General features: G+C 45.3%; 3 protein-coding genes across 5 annotated transcripts in view; 1 reads left to right on the top strand and 2 right to left on the bottom strand.

Annotated features, from left to right (window-relative positions):
- LOC308135213 (AP-1 complex subunit sigma-3-like) overlaps nucleotides 1-14275 on the top strand; it is an 85275-nt gene extending 71000 nt beyond the window's left edge. The window contains exons 1-6 of one of the 3 annotated variants that reach the window (XM_080503092.1): nucleotides 9315-9424; nucleotides 11584-11762; nucleotides 12371-12479; nucleotides 12868-13005; nucleotides 13839-13900; nucleotides 14065-14275. In XM_080503092.1, the coding sequence (XP_080359218.1) occupies nucleotides 9422-9424; nucleotides 11584-11762; nucleotides 12371-12479; nucleotides 12868-13005; nucleotides 13839-13880 (471 nt within the window). In that variant the 5' untranslated portion in view covers nucleotides 9315-9421 and the 3' untranslated portion in view covers nucleotides 13881-13900; nucleotides 14065-14275. Of the gene's footprint in view, nucleotides 1-9314; nucleotides 9425-11583; nucleotides 11763-12370; nucleotides 12480-12867; nucleotides 13006-13838; nucleotides 13901-14064 lie in introns of those variants that run through there. The other 2 variants (XM_080503093.1, XM_080503094.1) reach the window with 2 other exon arrangements.
- On the bottom strand, nucleotides 4056-8971 carry LOC308135572 (dehydrogenase/reductase SDR family member 12-like; the record flags this gene model as incomplete). Its single annotated transcript, XM_080503623.1, has 10 exons — nucleotides 4056-4219; nucleotides 4289-4426; nucleotides 4508-4598; nucleotides 5489-5593; nucleotides 5695-5756; nucleotides 5832-5913; nucleotides 6478-6573; nucleotides 6679-6761; nucleotides 6828-6961; nucleotides 8916-8971. 10 exons carry the CDS (start codon nucleotides 8969-8971, stop codon nucleotides 4056-4058), a joined length of 1011 nt encoding a protein of 336 aa, XP_080359749.1.
- A 1492-nt stretch (nucleotides 14276-15767) lies between the features above and the next one.
- On the bottom strand, nucleotides 15768-17573 carry scg2b (secretogranin II b; the record flags this gene model as incomplete). The annotated part of the gene is made up of 1 exon (XM_080502922.1): nucleotides 15768-17573. The coding sequence occupies one exon, from the start codon at nucleotides 17571-17573 to the stop codon at nucleotides 15768-15770; it is 1806 nt and encodes a 601-aa protein (XP_080359048.1).
- Between the last annotated feature and the right edge of the window lie 1757 nt (nucleotides 17574-19330).

A 19330-nucleotide genomic window follows, 5' to 3' on the forward strand; every position in this document is an offset into this window, starting at 1 on the left:
TGGAACAAGAACTTTGATTGAAGAGACGATCTGCAAGAACATATGAACTCACCTCCAATCAATATTTCTTTATCATAACAACCAAGTACACATTGAAACTGAAATTCTGCAGGAGTGACCATGACCATGGACAAATGAAAAATAGTCAGGAGTAAAAGTAAATCATTACATTGACTCTGTATTAAAAGTATTGATGAGTTTACTTGTAATCCTTTACTATGTTATTGAAATAAGACAATGCCAAACTTACATCCCAGCATGGAATAATCTGAATTGAACCTAAATTGATGTACCTGTATGTGTGTCATTTGTAAGTACATTTCAAAAATCAATTATAAATGTGTGTATTCAGTGAAACAGATAATCCTGAGCTCATATTATATGAATACCTATTTTCCTTAACAGTCTCCACACAACACAGAGACATTATTTTCTCTACAAACATACATTCTGTGCAAAGACAATCACTTTCAATCCTATTTAAGGATCCCAGTGAAAAAACACCGTCTTCATACACACTAGTTACTGTAAATGAACTGAATAGTCAGTGAGCTGACGATGCACGTGGCCACCTGAACAAAGTGGCTTTAGAACAAACGTTCTTTCAATAATAATTTTGAAAAGTCACTAAATGAGACTACAATCAAGCACGGATTGCTGTGTTGAAGCCAGCATGACAGATGGATCACATATTTTAACACAACAGACTAAATTTGAACTCCTAATTCATATTACATACAAATATAATACATTTCAGGGGATCAGACGACGTAAACGGCCAGTAAAATAACTTAAATATTCTTTTAAAAACTCCCCATTAATAAGGATTCCTCCTACAGTAAAGCAAGCTGCTCACGAAGCACAGTTCTGGTCTAGATACTGCAAACATCACATGAGCCAAACTTCTCAACATAGGAAAGCTTTACACATGTCAACTGTTATTAAAGTGTGTACAATATTTCACGACCAGGCAGTAAAGTACTGAGAACAAAGAAAACTTACCATGAAGAGTATTATTATCACGCGCCTTTTCCTCCCAGATGTTGACCTCTGCTCATACCTGGCTGTATTTCTGCAGCCTTTTTCATGTTTTTTCGGAGGAACATTGCCCGACAAAGGTGTACTGCCGGAGTCTGTCCCCATGTTGCTTTGTGTCTCATCTGTTGTCTTCCGGTGTCTTGTTCGCGAGCAACTGTACCTCAACCAATGAGATAAGCGGGATTCTGTGTTGTCACGCTCGTGTGTGAGTATGCTGTCAGCTCATTGGTCACAGAGCGGGAGAGGCGGTGGAATACGTTTATCGTAAGTTTTGATCTGAAGCGCCCTGTTTCTCATCGAATCAAGTGACATTTTACAGACTATTTTTGATTCTCATGGTAATACGGGACAGAATGCGTCCCTTTTCAGCCCAAAGTGGGACGTTGTTTGGGAATACAGGACGATTCCGCTCACCCTGTCAATTCAATGTGTTGTCTTGTGTGAGCTTTAAAGCTTTGTTTTGCTAACCAATATAAGTAACTCATATTACATTCTGCTAGTTTCATCAATCCCAATCAATACATACTTTTTTTAGCGATACATTTTTGTGCAGGGTGTGGAAACAGACAATAAATATAAAGAGAAACAAAGGTAAACTCCTCCAGCTGCCCTGCAAGACTCAGAACTTTCTTTGTAGTATTATTATTTTCTATTCCTCTTTATTTCTCTCATCTAGTGGCTGAGGCTCTTCCTCGAGTTATTATTTGCCTCCACTACCTAGTTATATACAAATTTATATTTCACATATATTCTTATTAGAATAGACTTTTTTGGACTGCCTCTCAACTCTTGATGTACCTATTACAGCTGATCATTTGTTTGTTTATTTCATTATGATTATTAGGATTGTCATTCATAATATTAATATTAATATGAGTGTCATAGGGGTTCTTCTGTCCAGAATTGATGCCTTAAGTTGTTGTTGACAGTGGTTTGGAGTTTTCAGCTAGGGGTTGGGACTTATTTACATACACTAAAATGCACATTGGAGTGTGATGAGGCTGAGACCTCCTTTTCTCTCTCTAATGGGAATGTAGTATTCACGATGTACATACTTAAGCAAATGTTCATGGGGTATATGCCTACTGTAGGCATAGAGGAGGAGGTGAGGTAGTGACTCACCTGCCATCATGAAAAAAGAAAAATGTACATAAAATAAATATTAATATTACACTGATTTGTGTTAAAGATGCATTTTCAGCATGATTCTATGCATTTTTGACATTTTATTAAGTAAAAATGGCTGAATTGAGCATTTGGCGATCAAATCCAGGGCAGAAATCCCTGCCCGTTTCTGTTCCTCATGATATCATCAATATTATATCATCAATACAATTACACTTTACAGAAATATTTGTTATACAGCATAACTCTCTACAATCTCTGTAATGTCTTTAATGTATGTGTGAGAGAATTGTCACAAAAGATAGGAGTCAGTAGGAAAAAAAAATCAAGTATGTGATAACTAAACTTTTGGCCTAAAATAATTTCTTTCTTATCATTTTGATAGACAACCTTTATTAAAATTGATCAAAGCACCAGAATTTAAAGTTTGAAAAATAACAGAAATGTTTACTGAAGGTCAAAATTCGGTTTGTGCTGCACACATCTCTATAGTTTACAGTAAATATGAATTGCTTGGACACAAGAAGGGTGCTCTATCCATTTCTATAAAAGAAACGTTCTTTGTAGGACCAACATGTTCCCGTGTTTATGTTTGTGTTTATGTTTGTGTTGGTGTCAGTGTGACTGAAAGAGGAATGCTGATGGATATGAAGCTTGACCAGTTGATGCTGTTGGATGAAGAGTGAAACAAGAAGCTCTTTTCACTTCTGACATTGTAAATCCAGAGGAGTCAGTGTCTCACCAGCCAGGAACCTCACCGCACGTCACTGATACTGGTGTGTGTGTGTGTGTTCTTTTGTTTTTGGTTTGTGTGTTCTTTTTTCTGGCCTGGTCTGGCAGTGGCTCGGGGTCGCTCCGGGAGCTGGGGGAAGTTGTGGACAGAGATGCCTGAGCTTCTTTATTCTCTGAACTGAGTCCATGACCACATGCAGATTAAGTAGTTAAGATGGATGAATAATCCCTTGTAGAGATCAAATTTGAGAAGAATACCTTGCGAAAACTGTGAATGCACCATATTAATTCCTTTTTGCCAGGCAAGTCCAGCTCTGATGGAAGCAGGTGAGTCTTCACCAGGATTTCTACTTTTGGGGTCTTTTCAGTTTATAGCTGATCTAGAATAGTTTCATTCAGGATTCTTCACGTTGATCACAACACTGGTTAATAAACTCCTCCAGCCATTGTTGTAAATGTCCAGTCGACTGTGTCTTTCAGTGACGACACCATCTTGTGGGAAAAGGTGGTATTTACAGAGTGAGGAGGCTCAGACAGCAGCACATCATGAATCAGTCTCTGAAACAAATCCGGACGTTTTGTCTCATTCTGAGGATTTTTTTTGATTGTCATTCAACAATAATAACGTGTTGCACTTTTTAATGAGCATTAAACTACACACTGATCAGCCACAGTGCAGCTGAATTCACACAAAAAAATAGAATTACCACAAATAAATGAGTAACTTCTACACATCTCATCTAAGATCTGCAGTTTACAATAAATAATATGACAATCAAATCAAATTCTTCATGTCACACTTCATGTAAACAGGTAAAGAACAAACACACATTCAGTTAGGCTTTAATCAATGATGAATTTGTTCTGATGAGAACAAACCTTGTACTTGAGATGTACCTCTACACATGCACAATGTGTAAATATCTGCTGGAATAAAGCAGGACTCCAGAGCAGTGAGAGGCTCTTTCACCCCTCTGAAGTGTAAAGAAGATCAAAGAATGGTTCAACTTTCAAAAGGAATTTCTCGTGTTACCTGAGCAGTGGCCTTCACTGCAGCTGTAAAAGTGAAAAGAAGACGCTGATTGCTAAAACAGTGAAGAACAGCAAGATGTAAAGTGTCTCATGCGGTCCTCAAGGCTGTAGAGCTCTGATCACTGAATCTAGACAAACTGAGGTCTTGAAGCGTCCAGGGGCTCGTTCGGATCTTCAAGTCGTGACTGAACAGCTGAGGCCAAATTCTCCATCTGAGTCATGAAACCCTGAATCTCCTCGGCGGGACTACGAGTCCAGGCCAGTGGCAGGTGAGCAGGAACCGGCTTACGGTCTGCAACGCAAACAAGATGATGGACGACAGCTGGCGTGAAGCCTGGAGGAGAACGTGGAGAAGACTGACCTTGAAAGAACTGCCCACTGCAGGTTCTGGATGCAGCTCTGCTCAGGGCCAACCACACCACCGTGTCCGCCCCCTGCTCCACGCTGCGCAGCCTGTCGCCCATCATCTGGTGGAACTGAGGCATCGACTTGGAAACGGCTGGAAATGTGGAAACAGGATCTGTAGTAACAGGCATCCGTGAGGCCAAATCATCCAGGAGACACACACTCCACACAGTACCTGGGGTATCTACCCAGCCGGGGTGCATGACAGAGAAGTGAATGATGGGGTTGGCTTTGGCCCACTGCTGAGTCAGCACCACCTGCTGTCTCTGGAAAGAAACAACACATCTCCATCTCAACCTCCCGTTTCTCTTCATCAGACTGTCAAAGTAATTTCAGGACAAAAACAACTCAGCTTGGCCTTGAATGGGTCCGTCAATCATCAGCATGATCACCTTAAAACTACAACATACAACTAGAAAATTCCAGAGGACATTTTGTGTGCCTGCCTCTCGCTGCCTGTGACGTCAGCATCTCTTCTTCTTCTGGGTTTAATAGCAGTTTGCATCCATAAAGTTACATTACCACCATCTGCTGGTTCTATCCATCAACATCGTTTCCCATCTCTCATCGTCCCCGATGGCTGCTTCCCTCTCTTATCAGCTGCTTCTTATTTTTATCCCTGATTACTGTTTCCTACCTTCCTCCTCTCCACCTGGGTTCAATGGCAGTTGGCCTCATACATTACACCACCGCCATCAACTGGCCGCAGCCAGTCCACACCACCCCAACACCAAAGAAAGAAAGAAAGAAAGAAAGGAAGAAAGAAAGAAAGAAAGAGCTCTCGAGCCTTCATCTCAATGCCAACAGATGCTGATCTCCATCTCCATCTTTGGCAGGATAGGCCACGCCTCCCACATGCTTACAGGCCAACTGTAAGCATGTGGGAGGACAGAACATTAAAGAATGAGATTGGAGGTGATAACCGTTGAGAAAAGTAAATTCACTCTGTAGCGCGTCACACAGAACTCCAGTTTTACAACCCTGAGGAAAGAAATGTACAAATACAGATATATGAAAAGAAACACATATGTACACTTTGTTTTTATCCTTGCTTCTGATAAAACAACACAAAAACATATTGGAAGAAGAAGAAGAAGAAAAAGAAGAAGAAGAAGAAGAAGAAAAGAAGTGCTGATCATCTCATCCTCCCTCCTACCTTATTCTGAGCGTACACCATGACAGCATCAAACGGGCCGTTCTGGGACTGCAGGTCGTCGCTCTGCAGTCTCTGTACCAGCATCCCGCCTGACGACACAGTGACCTAATGGAGCAGGACGTACAGTGGAGGGTTCAGAGCCACGACAACAGAGGCCTGTGTGTGTGTGTGTGTGTGTGTGTGTGTGTGTGTGTGTGTGTTCATACGACTCGGGGATCCCGGTTCTTCTGCAGAAGTGGAATGAGGGTCTGGGTAAGGAGATACACTCCTAAAGGAACAGAGAGACATGAGTTTAGAGCCGAGCTAAAGGATCCAGTCTCCTGAAACCAGAAGCAGGTCTCACCCATCGTGTTGGTGGCAAAGTTCTTCTCCAGTCCCTCGCCATTCAGCTCTCTCTGGTGCAGCATGCAGCCTGCATTGTTTATCTGGCAAAGTGTAGAAAGGAAGAGCGAACTCAAACCGCCTGAAGCAGTGGACTTCAAAGTGCATGGGAAGTTTCACGAAGCTTCAGGAAGCTCCAGGAAACTTCAGGAGTTTCAGGAAGCTTCAGGAAGCTCCAGGAAACTTCAGGAGTTTCAGGAAGCTTCAGGAAGCTCCAGGAAACTTCAGGAGTTTCAAGAAGCTTCAGGAAGCTCCAGGAAACTTCAGGAGTTTCAGGAAGCTTCAGGAAGCTCCAGGAAACTTCAGGAGTTTCAGGAAGCTTCAGGAAGCTCCAGGAAACTTCAGGAGTTTCACGAAGCTTCAGGAAGCTCCAGGAAACTTCAGGAGTTTCACGAAGCTTCAGGAAGCTCCAGGAGCACTCAAAATCTATCATACAGTGTGTCACGACTCATGATATTTATTAATGTGAAAATCCAGAGGAAGTCTGGTACCACAGCTTTGTCTTGGTGTGAGAAAAGCCTGTGCAGTCTGAGAGTTGAAGGGATTGGACGGAATTGTGAAGACAGTTTAGACGGTGTGGTCACATGAAGCAGACGACTGAAACCCACCAACACGTTGAGTGAGGAGTGCTGCTTCAGGAAGTCCTGAGCGAATCGCCAGACGCTGTAAGTCTGAGATAAATCCACCACATGGATGAAGACTTCCTGCAAGAACAACACCAGTGTCGGGGTCTTTCTGACAAACCATGAGAAGGGTGTTTATCAGACTGAGGCAGAATGGCTTCATTCATGTTGACCTGGCAAGCTCACCGTGTTTCCAGACTCATGGACGATGTCTGCCCGGGCCTCCTCGGCTCTGTCTCGGTCCCGACACACCATGTGGACCGTCCCACCTGGACACAAAGCGTCAGTCTGTCAACATGAGCTCTGTTTCACACCAGGTCTCTCTCCATACGTACCTTTCTTGGCGATGGCCAAGGCAGCGGCTCTGCCGATGCCACTGTTGGCTCCGGTGACCATGAAGGAGCGTCCTACCACAGACACATCCAGGTCTTTGGCCTCAAAGTCTTTAGATGCCACCTCAAACCCTTTCCTGCAGGAAATATCGCCAGCAGTTTCTGTGTTTCAGTCATTCTGGATAAATAAAGATAAACCTTTAAAGTGAGAGGTAAAGTAGAAAAGCTGTTTCACTGACAAACCCAAACAACTTTGTCAAACTTGACAATAGATCTTGTTACAGCTGCTTTAAGAACATGAATATACACCATACATACATACTTCTGGGAGGCTCGGTTGGTAGAGTGGTCATCTCCCAAACTTAAGGTTGCATGTTCACTTCCCATCTCCACCTGTCTACATGCCAAAGTGTCTTTGGGCAAGGCACTGAACTCCAAAATTGCTCTCAATGCAGTGACAGCACCTTGCATGGCCCCAACACACTGTGATAACACACTGCATCACACACATCAAACTGCCTAACATCAACAAGCCTGAAAGACACGCACACACACACACACACACACACACACACACACACACACACACACACACACACACACACACACACACACACACACACACACACACACACACACACACACACACACACACACACACACACACACACACACACACACACACACACACACACACACACACACACACACACCATTTACCACTTCAAACTCGTGGCTAGACCTGGCTCAGGTGAAAAGCTGACCTCCCTCTTCGGTTGTAGGATCAAGTCCAGAGCTGGAACTGTGGGATCCGGCACTGATTCAGCTCCAACCAATAGATTCACCTCGAAATACTGAACCAATCTAAAACACTCCCTCTACTCTGAAAATGAAGCTGATGGTTCCAGTCTGAAACTCTGTCTGACCAGAACTGAAGTGTCTCCCAAAACCAAACGCCCTCAACACTTCTCTGTGATTCTGGATGAAGTAACCTGGACTCTGCTGAACATGAACCTGAACAAACACTGAAAGATTAAAATAAAACTCACAGCTAAAGCGTTTGACCTTGAACCCGCTCCAACCATGAACCTGGCCTGGAGAGTCAGCAGGGTGTGTCATTGATGAATTACGAATGTGGACTTCCTGTCTGCTGTCAAGACGAAGCATCACATTCAACTCACCTCAAACTTCAACACTGTCAACATGAAGCTTTTAGTAGGAGATAACTTCACCTTGAATCACTTCTTCATTTTGGTTTTTAATTGTAGAATGAAGCTCTGTCTCTGTTTCACATTTACAACTGACATGCTACAAAAGTCATGTCATTCATTATGTATCTTCTCTTTTCTATTTGTTCCTTCCTAACTTTAGTATTTAAAGGTCCCATCTCACAATCTCTGACTCTGGATTCCACCGGACGAGTTGTTATTAACTGTTGGTCACTTCATGTGTTCATCTTTTCACTACTTCTCTGTCCAGTGAAGCCGAGTGCTCGCCTGTCCTCTGAGTCAGACTGTCTGATATTTCAGTTTGATCTGTATTATATCATGTAGCTGTGGATCTTCCAATCAAACAATTGATGCTTAAATCCTCCTTTTGTGCCAAAACACTGAACCCTTGGTTTCCCCCAGTGGTGTTGAGCACTTGCTCAGCAGCTCTGCCCCCATCGGTGACTGGATGTGGTGGTATTTAAAGCTCTTTGAGTCTAAAAGAGGTCATATTGGTCATATTGTAAAATTGTGGACCCTTCACATTGGAAGTGATGTAACACGACTTAACATTGGCATCTGAATTCTAAGAATTGCTTGTCTTTCTGCAGATTTCAGCTCCAGTACAATCAGGTGATGAGAACGTCGCCTCAGGACTCCCAGCTGTCAATAGCTCTATTGTAACAGTGCATAAAGGCCAGTGTGTGCAGTGATGAGCGGCACACGGGCATCAGAAGCCTTTCAGCTTCAAGAACACATCTATATATCCCACAAATGCTGTTTAACCACACTGCCAAAACTGAACATGCTCATCTGATTGGTATTCACAAAGTTTCTTCTGGCAACACGTAACAGATCCAAACCACAGCCAAGCTGCCCTCACCTTGTGTATTGGTGGATCCCGTTCAGAAACCAGACGGCATTTCGGTACACAGACATTTCTGAAAGTAAACACCAGTAATCCCAGAGAGCGTCCAGACTGTTCTCCAGTCAAACCAGAATCACATGAAGCGGGTGGAGGTGGAGTTGGAGGTGGAGATGGAGGTGGAGCACCTTGCTGCTCTCTAGCGACCAAGGCCGGGAATGACAGTCCACTCCGAGCGCTCGCTGTCAAGTGATGCCTGTTAAAGTTTCATCAGTTCATTCATTAACAAGCCTCTTGCCGAACTGCGTCCCTGCTCAAACAAACCCGCAGCAGCCAATCCCTGCGGCCGCCGCGGAGCCGGATGACGCGTCGCTCCTCCTGGGCGCACGAGGGCGGAGTTAACCAAGTTCCACACAAACGACGGCGAGAAATGAGTTCATCGGCACCAGTTAACCCTTTTGGAGGGTTACAAAGTGCATTAATCTGGCTTTAAAAGACGCGGTAGTTCATTCTCCGGCGTCAAAATGGTAAGTGTGTGTGTTTTTACGCACGGCCGCAGCGTCAGCGGTCACCTGTCGCACCTGTCGCCCTGACAGCCACTTTAACCTGCGATCTGCGCATCCGCAGCTCCTTTTCTCCCGGTGGGGGTGTTTGTTGTTGGCTGGGATGCCAGTGGCCGTGATGTGGTTTAATTTCGTGGTTTTTTTATCCCACTTTTGGCGACAGTCGGAAGTGCGGTGTGTCGCCTTGTTTCCTCCTGTTCAACAGGTTTCGTCACTTTCCGTCGGGTCCGGCCCTGCTGGCGGTTTGGTGCTTTCCATATTACGTTTCCCTATTGGTCTTTCACACTGAACGCACATGTGGAGATGTCTATCCAAAGCTGTGGAGCTGCTCTGAAATGTTTTATCTATTAAAACTCATATAAACTAGTTCCTTGGTGGATCAATGGCTGAGTAATCCTCGTCAGCTCAGTAATCTGCAGCTGTAAAACTGGTATTTCCACTTCTGGTTGAGGCCAGTTCAACACTTACTTTACTGCACCATCATGCTGCATCCTGGCTTGGTCTGGTATCAAAGAGGATTGTAAGTTTAGGTGAAGAATTTATCATCTTTATTCAAATACTGAGGCCGTGTTTGTTCCAGGGAAACATTTATCAATGTTAAGAGATCACATGTGTCTGAGGCCTTTAATCCCAGACTGCTCAGGTTACAACACAAGCCAAATTAAACATATGGATTACTCAAGCTGCTGTGGCAAGAGAGGAACTTCCTTAAAACACCACAAAACTGAGTTTACAGCAAGTATATGCAGCTTGATGTTTCTTGACCCCAGTTGTAATCTACTTCCTGGTCAAACACTTCACCACAGGCCCATGTTTGCCCACTTTGTTCACAACTATTTGATGGAGGCAGTGAAATCTGATTGATTATAGTTCGTCATCTTAGACTGGGATCAATAACCGTGATTGGATGAGAAACCAGGTCCAGCTGCAGGTCCGTGCTGCTCAGTACAATAACAAACTGCTGTGTTATTTAATATGATATAGAAGATCAACAGCCTTAATTTACTCTCAAATACTACTTGTACTCAATTACAAGTAAAAGTACTGTAGAAGATGCTTCACTATGAAACTGCTTCAAGTGCTTTTTAAGATGATTCCATTGCAATCGATTGGATTTACTTTTAAAATCAATGCACGTTTCTCAAACCAACAATTAAACACAAAAACATAAAAATGACTTGTTTTGTGAGTGAATGTAGATGTGAAGTGATGACTTCTCCGATTTAAATAAGCTTTGTGGTTTGGAAAATTCTGATCAACATGTTGAGTGTAAAACATTACATGATGCAAATTTGAACGATGGATCAATACTCGGGTGCAAAGAACCTGAACTCCTCGTGAGTTACACGGACGTGTGTGTTAGTAATGACTTGTTTCTCCCTCCACACAACAAAAACACACTTCAGTTAGTTAGAAACTGTGGAGAACGTCGTCAGTGTTTGACCTTCGCTTGTGTGTGTTTCACTGTTGTGTGTGTGTGTGTGTGTGTTTCACTGTTTTGTGTGTGTGAGTGTGTTTCACTGTTTTGTGTGTGTGTGTGTGTGTTTCACTGTTTTGTGTGTGTGTGTGTGTGTGTGTGTGTGTGTGTGTGTGTGTTTCACTGTTGTGTGTGTGTGTGTGTGTGTTTCACTGTTGTGTGTGTGTGTGTGTGTGTGTTTCACTGTTTTGTGTGTGTGTGTGTGTGTTTCACTGTTTTGTGTGTGTGTGTGTGTGTTTCACTGTTTTGTGTGTGTGTGTGTGTGTTTCACTGTTTTGTGTGTGTGTGTGTGTGTTTCACTGTTGTGTGTGTGTGTGTGTGTGTGTGTGTGTGTTTCACTGTTTTGTGTGTGTGTGTGTGTTTCACTGTTTTGTGTGTGTGTGTGTGTGTTTCACTGTTTTGTGTGTGTGTGTGTGTTTCACTGTTTTGTGTGTGTGTGTGTGTGTTTCACTGTTTTGTGTGTGTGTGTGTGTGTGTTTCACTGTTGTGTGTGTGTGTGTGTGTGTGAGTGTGTTTCACTGTTTTGTGTGTGTGTGTGTGTGTGTTTCACTGTTTTGTGTGTGTGTGTGTGTGTGTGTGTGTGTGTTTCACTGTTGTGTGTGTGTGTGTGTGTGTGTGTGTGTGTGTGTGTGTGTGTGTGTTTCAGATGCGCTTCCTGCTGCTCTTCAGCCGTCAGGGGAGGCTGCGTCTGCAGAAGTGGTTCACTCCGATGGCGGAGCGAGAGAGGAAGAAGATCATCAGGGACATGACCACCATGGTTTTAGCTCGCCAGCCACGCTCCTGCAACTTCCTGCACTGGAAGGACCTGAAGATCACCTACAAGCGGTCAGACATCCTCCTGCAGACACACTCAGCCGTATTTCTGCTTCCCGAAAAGCCTCTGGCACACAAACCTGCAGGAGTCTGTCCTTCATTAATGACTGACGGTTCAACTTGTTGCATCTGCAGTGAAGCTTTTCAAACCCACTCTGGGAGATGATTCTCCCACTTTATGGCCTCACAGATGTTCACACACTTCACTTCAAAGGTCGTTAACTTATTACGCATTTAAAGGTTTTTACCTCCAGTGTAGAGACGTGGCCTCCCGAATACGTGAATGAACATTGGTTTTCCTCCGAGCACAGAATGTGGCCTCAGCTCGTTTTTTAACGTCCTTTTGTTAATGATTCTAAGAATAAGACTGAAAACCTGTGTGTGTGTGTGTGTGTGTGTGTGTGTCAGTTGCTCTGAGAAAACTAGGAAAAGCTTCATCTGGCTTCACTCTCTGTTAAACCATCTAGATGCACTATTGAACTATTATTTTGCTCTATCTAATGATTTTTTTTCCCCCAGTCATTTTAAATTGATTTGTGTATTTGACCCTGCTCCTTACATTTTGTAGTGGATCCCATTATAAGTATTGTTGTTATAAAGTGGACTGTGTCTCTCCTCAGGTATGCCAGCTTGTATTTCTGCTTGGCCATCGAGAGCCAGGACAACGAGCTGCTGGCCCTGGAGGTTATTCACCGCTACGTGGAGCTGCTGGATAAATATTTTGGCAATGTATTCCCTTCCTTCATGTTAAATACGCTCCTTTTGGTTGTAGTGAACAATGTCGCCGATCAGGGATCTGCAACATTAACCGTGGCACTTTAAACAGTTCCTGTCACATGCTTCTAAAGGCGGAATGTGAGGAGAGAAACATTGAGGTTTGTCTCCCTCCTCACACACTGCAGCTTTTCTCTAAAGTTGGTCCGCAGAGCAGGGAAAGCTCAAAGAGCATGTAGAATAAGTCTGGAGGCTGCTCACGTCTCCTGTGGTGAGATCTATCATTTCATCTGGCAGAGCTGCTCAAACTACAGATCAATAGGCTGCTAATGGCTTATTTATTGTAAGACGTGTTGTCTGCACTGTGAACTCTCTGGAATAATCCCGGCCTGCCTCTCCTCAGGTGTGTGAGCTGGACATAATCTTTAACTTTGAAAAGGCCTATTTCATCCTGGATGAGTTTCTCATGGGAGGAGAAATACAAGAAACATCCAAACAGACAGTGAACCGATCCATCGAGGCCTCGGATATGCTGCAGGAGGTGAGACACACACACACACACACACACACACACACACACACACACACACACACACACACACACACACACACACACACACACACACGTGTCCTGTGCTCTGAGCATGTAACGTCTGTTGAGTGACTCAAAGCTTCATCAATCTTTACAAATGTAGACTCAGAGCTCATTTGTTCTAAACTTGGGGTCTTTTAAAACTCAAAATCTCTGATTAGATCCAATTTTTAAAGTTTAAGTGAAACGTAGTGAGTTGAATTAACTGTGTGTGTGTGTGTGTGCGCGTGTGTGTGCGCGCGCGTGTGTGTGCGCGCGCGTGTGTGTGCGCGCGCGTGTGTGTGCGCGCGCGTGTGTGTGCGCGCGCGTGTGTGTGCGCGCGCGTGTGCGCGTGTGTGCGCGTGTGCGCGTGTGTGCGCGTGTGTGTGTGTGTGTGTGTGTGTGTGTGTGTGTGTGTGTGTGTGTGTGTGTGTGTGTGTGTGCGCGTGTGTGTGCGCGTGTGCGTGTGCGTGTCTTTCAGGCTTGTTGATATTAGGCAGTTTGATGTGTGTGATGCAGTGTGTTATCTCGCCCCTCTCTCTCTCTCCCTCTCTCTCTCTCTCTCCCTCGGCTGTGTTTGCGTGGGAGAGACAGATCTGGCTCGACTGTGACGTTGATTTTTAGCTTTTGTCTGCAGCTTGTGGCTCTATGTGTAGCGGCTGGTGGCTCGGACCGGGTGTGTGTGTGTGTGTGTGTGTGTGTGTGTGTTTCTGTGCTTGTGAGCAGGGCTGACTAACACTGTCAATCTAGAGCTGGACTGTGTGCAGTTAGCCTCCCATTCATTGTGCCCATTATCACTTTAGGATGACAGCAGTGAGTGGTATGAGGTGGAGCTGTTTGGATGACCTTGAATATGGACAGAAAGGTTAGATGTTCTGCTTGTGTTAGTTACCAGTTGTGTTGCTGTGCTCAGCACTTAATTCCAGGTGATGTGTAGTCGTGTGCCTGTAAACATTAATTACTAAATCATGCTTTTTTTTAAATAACCCACAGAATTCCATTTTCTTTCCTTCTTGTGCCTTTTGCCAGACTTTGGAGGAGTATATGAGCAAGCCTGCTTTTTAACTTGTGGGAGGGGAAAAAAAAAAGGAGACGTGAAGTGAGAACTGGGAGGAATCCAGGAGCCGGATGTTCCGTTAATGAGCCAAAGAAGTTTCTGAAAATGACTATGATCCCTGTGAACTCTTTCAGAAGAGGCAAATGGCCTCTTCCACCTGAAACGACTGACGTTTAGCTCGCCGTCATGAGGAATAAGGGGGGGGGGGGGGGGGGGGTTTCAAGGGAGTTACATTTGTTTTAACGCTGTTTGCTGATACAATAACTTAAATTAAGAAGCTTAAATTAAGAATGGGAAGGTATAAACATGTTAATGAGGTGATTGTTGATGTGTGCATTTGATTAATTCACATTTGAATAATGTAGTAATATATTTGATTGGAATCTTTGATCTCAGATGACTACTTTTGAATAAAATGCTTTTTTCAGTGAATATTCAGAGAAAATGTTGCTCTCTTGAGAAACATTTCTGTGGGCTGAATTCTGCCCGACTTTCAACACATATTCCAGTTTTTAACTTGTTTAACATTATAGATGTGTGGGACTTTTTGAAAAGATTGTGTGGGTGTGTGTCCGTTTCTGTTTTTTGTTTTTGTTTACATTATGTAATGATTAAAATGTTGATTTTGATAAGCAGTCTGTTTTGTGCCATTATTTCTATCAATACGGGTCATTTGGGGTTCTTTCTCCATAGCAAATAATAATATTGAAAGATTTGGTGTTCATAAGGGGCCATGGTGAAGAAAGAATATTATTAGATGGTATACATTTACTTATGTGTCCTCTGGCGCCCCCTCATGGTAGAACATGATTTTTAATAAGTCAACACAACTCAGCAAGAAGAAAAATAATACCGCTGATGCTTTATTCATCTGTGATTGATCACACATTGTTGAACATGTACAAAATGGTTTAAAAATGAGCATACATAGCACAACCACTGGTAGGCCAACGATACAGAGCTTCGCAGTATGAAAGGGTTGGAAGGCAGGCGACTTGGAAATAATTATCCATAGTAGTAACATTAAATCCACTAACCCTGAATATATCACGAGTCACAACAACACTCGTTCTCAGCCCCGAACGAAAAATCCCTATAATGTTCCTGTCAGCCTCACTGTACGCCAGTGATCTCAGAGGTCCAGCCAGCTTTATACCGAATAGTTTACCTTCAGAAACACGTGTAAATAAATAGTTTTACATGGATGGGAAAGAAAATCAAAACATTTTACCATTACTCAGCTGATTATAGTTGAAAATATAGGGCTGGTTACCTACACAATCCATGTAAACAAACTTCTAACAACATCAAAAACCCTTTATGTCGGATTAGATTGTGTTTCTGGTAATTGCAGCTTATTTACTTGGATAACTAGCAATTTCATCGTGACAACAAGTTCACATACAATCAGTATTTGGAGGATGTTCCTCACAGGCTGTACCTTTAATCTCTTGTGGTATCGTTACATTAAATAATGTTTTTGCAGCAAGTAGGGACTTGTAGTTTTTTTTTTCCTTATATTTTATTTAAGATTGCTATAGTTCATTTTCGTTAGGGTGATATTGGTAATACCAGCTATAGTTCATATAATAGAAATTTTGTAAACTAGATCACGTCCACCAAACTGTATAAATACTATATACTGAGGATTTCGTGCGTGCTGCGCGGCTTGACGCTACATCCCGGCCACCACCTTGTCACGGTGCTGCTCTTCCTCCTCTTCCTCCTCCGCGGTCTGCGGGGCGGAGGTCTTCGGCACCTCGTCCTTGCCCTGGCCCTGGCCCTGTGTGGGCTGCACGGCCTCCTCCGGGGCCGCCTCGGCCTCCCTCTTGGCCAGGGGCCGCTGGTCCGGGTCCTGGCCCTGCAGGTAGTCCTTCATGGCGCGCTCGTACAGCTCGTAGGGGAAGCGGGTCTTCAGCTGCGCCTCGGTGTCCCTCTTGGAGATGCTGTTCGGGTACTCCGTCAGGATCTTGGCCGCCAGGTAGGTGGTCACTTCGTCCTCCACGTCTCCGTCCTCCTCGTCGTCGTCGTCCGCCGCGGCGACGGCCGCCTGGCGCTTCAGAGGCATCTTGTTGAGCTCGGACAGGAACAGGTTCTCCCTGCGCCCGGATGGGGACGGGATCTTCATGGGAGCGGAGGACACTGGCAACCTCTCCGCGGGTGGAGAGGTCTTCATGGGCCTCTGGACCACGGGGTATTCGTTACTGATCGTCTCCACCCCGATGATGTCCAGGAAGTCTTCCCTGTCCATGTCATCGGGGGCGGGCTTACTCTTGACGGGCAGTCTGCGGCTGAAGTACCTGATCTTGGGGGTCTGGCCGGTCGTGTAACGGGTAATGGCCTGGGGGTCGCGGTGGAGCTTCCGCAGCTCCTCTGTAAGCAGCATGTCGATCAGGTCCTGTGGCGGGACGTGGAGCTTCAGGGAGAGCTGCAGCAGCTCCTTCACTGTCCGCGGGTCCACGATGGAGGGTCGGATCAGCCTCTTCCTCGGCTCTCCCGTCTGGTCCCTCTTCTGCGTCTGGTCGCTCATCTCCAGGACCTTCAGCAGGTAGTAGTCCACCAGCTTGGTGTCGTCGTCGGCCCCCTCCTGGTCCTGGTTGGCCCGGCGTTGCATGTCGGGGTCGTCCTGCTCGTTGAGCGCCCGCTCCAGCTCCTCGTGGCTCCCGTTGATCAACTCCTCGGTCTCCTGCCTCTCCTCCGCGGGGACCCACTCCTCTCCCCCCGCCACGTCCTCGTAGGCCTGGCTCCTCAGACTGAACCCGTCCTCCTCCTCATCATCGTCGTCCCCGAACACGCCCCTCTTCTGCGCGCCCACCGGGGGCATCCGGCCCAGCTCTTCGAAGATGGAGCGCAGGTTGGCCAGGCTCTGTGGGGTGTACTGCTCGTCCAGGTCCTCTGTGGCCCGCTTGGAGGCGTCCGTGTTCTCCTCGTCCTCGAACATCAGCGGGTACTTCTTGTGGGGTCTGGGGAAGTTACCGTAGTCTGCCGGCGCGCTTTCGTGGACCTCGGTGTCTTTAGTGCGGTGCCGGTGCGCGCGGCGGTCGTTGCGGGGCGCAGTCACGGGGCTGAGCTTGGCCTCCCTCCCGGCCTGGTCCTGCAGGGACTTGAGCAGAGCTTTCATCAGCTGCTCGGCGGTAATGTCCTGCCTCTGCGGGCCGGGGGCTGGGTGCCGGTCCCCGGGACCCCCGTCCTGCTGCGACGCGAGCTGCAGCAGCACCCGGAACTTCTCCACTTCGTCGTAATCCACCGGCTCGGCTCGGCCCCCGGTCCCCCCGTTCCTCTGCTTCAGGCTCTCTATGTACTCCAGGGCTTTCATCATGTCGGAGCTCGGGGGGTAGGCCCCTGGCTGGCCCTCGCCCTCCCCACCCCGGGGTCTGTAGTGGCGGGACAGAGACGCGGTCTGCACGGCGCATCCATGGAGGAGGAAGGCGAGCAGAACCACGGCTCCCCCCGCGGGCAACTTGTGGTGAAAATGCAGCATTATAGGCAATTTATTACCTGGGAAACAAGAAGGCAGAACTTAGTCAGGGATTTGAAAGAAAACGTCAAATTGTGGATTTTTTTCTTTTCTTTTTATAATATAGCAGCTCGTTTTGTTGCCTGAAATCTCACAATAAAGCACGAATCACGGGTCTATTTTGATTCTGGATCAATATCCCCGAGATGGAGCCACGCTCCGCAAATTGACCGATATGATTCCGTGTGTGAGGACACGCGTCAGCATCACCGGATGAGTCACTGCCCGTGTTGTTATGGGCAACCTCCACATCCCTGTTCCTCTGGAAAACGCAAACCTTCATCTAAGCGCTCCTCTTCTTTGTTTTATCACGACAGCTTCAGTACACCGCAAATCAGCGCTGCCAGAAAATACATTTTTAACCACTGAATAATCCCGATTATAACCCGAAGAGATCTGCGGAATCTGCGGTAGAAAAAAATATGCACACACAGTCTCCAGGTCTGTCTCGTCCGGTTGTGAATTGAGAGAAAGTGTGTTTTTTTGTTTTTTATATTACCTTTGGAAGTGAAGCTCAGACAGCAGTGAAGGTGTATGGCATCTCCTCAGCAGCGGGGCTCGTGTGGTGTTTTCAGCACTTGGATAGCTCCCCCCGTTATAAGAGGCGACACCTGACCAGCGCGTCATCGCTGCGCGCACGCAGGGGCCGCTCCTCCGAGCCGCACGTCTCCGTGATTCAGGTTTATGATATGGCATACTGAAGAGTGGATTAAAAATAGCACCCGGTGCCGTCTGTTGCACAGCACCGCCCTGAAGCTTCCTCGAATGAATGAATGAATGAATGAATGAATGAATGAAGGGAATCACTTTAATTATCATCTTGCATCAATATTTATTTATTATTTGGTTGAAAGCAAAGATGTACGCAGAAGAAGAGTCACATTATGTTCCCTTTTCACTGAAATCTGGAGGCTGCGCTTTGGGAATACAGGAGGAAACATGGATTTGTTGGCTGTTTGTCACCTGAAAAGAAACAGTTCTGTTGTGTCTCCTCATAACGAATTAGTTTTAATGATATAAACATCAGTTTTGTTCTCGTGGCGCCGGAAGAGTTAAACCTTCCAGCGATGACTCACAAGCTGCAAACACTGAGGAGCTGCTGTCGCAGTTCAGACTTTCTCTCTCCTTTCGCCCGCTCTATCACTCTCCCTCTCTCTTTTCCCTCTATCATTCTTTCCCCCTCTTTCAATCTCTTTTCACCCCTCTCTCTTCTCTTCTCTTCTCTTGAGCTGCGCATAGGAGGTAGTGAGTTTAAGTAAGTAGTTCTCAAAAGCAGGGGCTCGGCCCCATGGGGGTGTTGCCTCGATCCATTTCTAATGACCACAGAAGTTGATTAAAACTCTAAAATATATTAATCAAAATCACATTTATTGGAAAAATGATGGAATCTGGGGTCAAATGAACAACATTGTCAGAAGATGAATCCCTTAAAAACATTAGTGGTAAAAAATGGAAATAAAATCATTTTATATACCTCAAGTTGAAAGTGATGAAACATTCCAATCAAAAAAAGGATATTTCTGAAGAATAAAATCCAAATAATAAAGGAATTAAATAGTCAAAAATGTCAAAAAACAAACTAAAAGAACTAAAGTACTTAAAATACTGTAAATATAAGACACACACACACACACACACACACACACACACACACACACACACACACACACACACACACACACACACACACACACACACACACACACACACACACACACACA

This window comes from Blennius ocellaris (assembly GCF_963422515.1).
Source record: "Blennius ocellaris genome assembly, chromosome: 10".
In the NCBI taxonomy this organism is placed as follows: Eukaryota; Metazoa; Chordata; class Actinopteri; order Blenniiformes; family Blenniidae; genus Blennius; species Blennius ocellaris.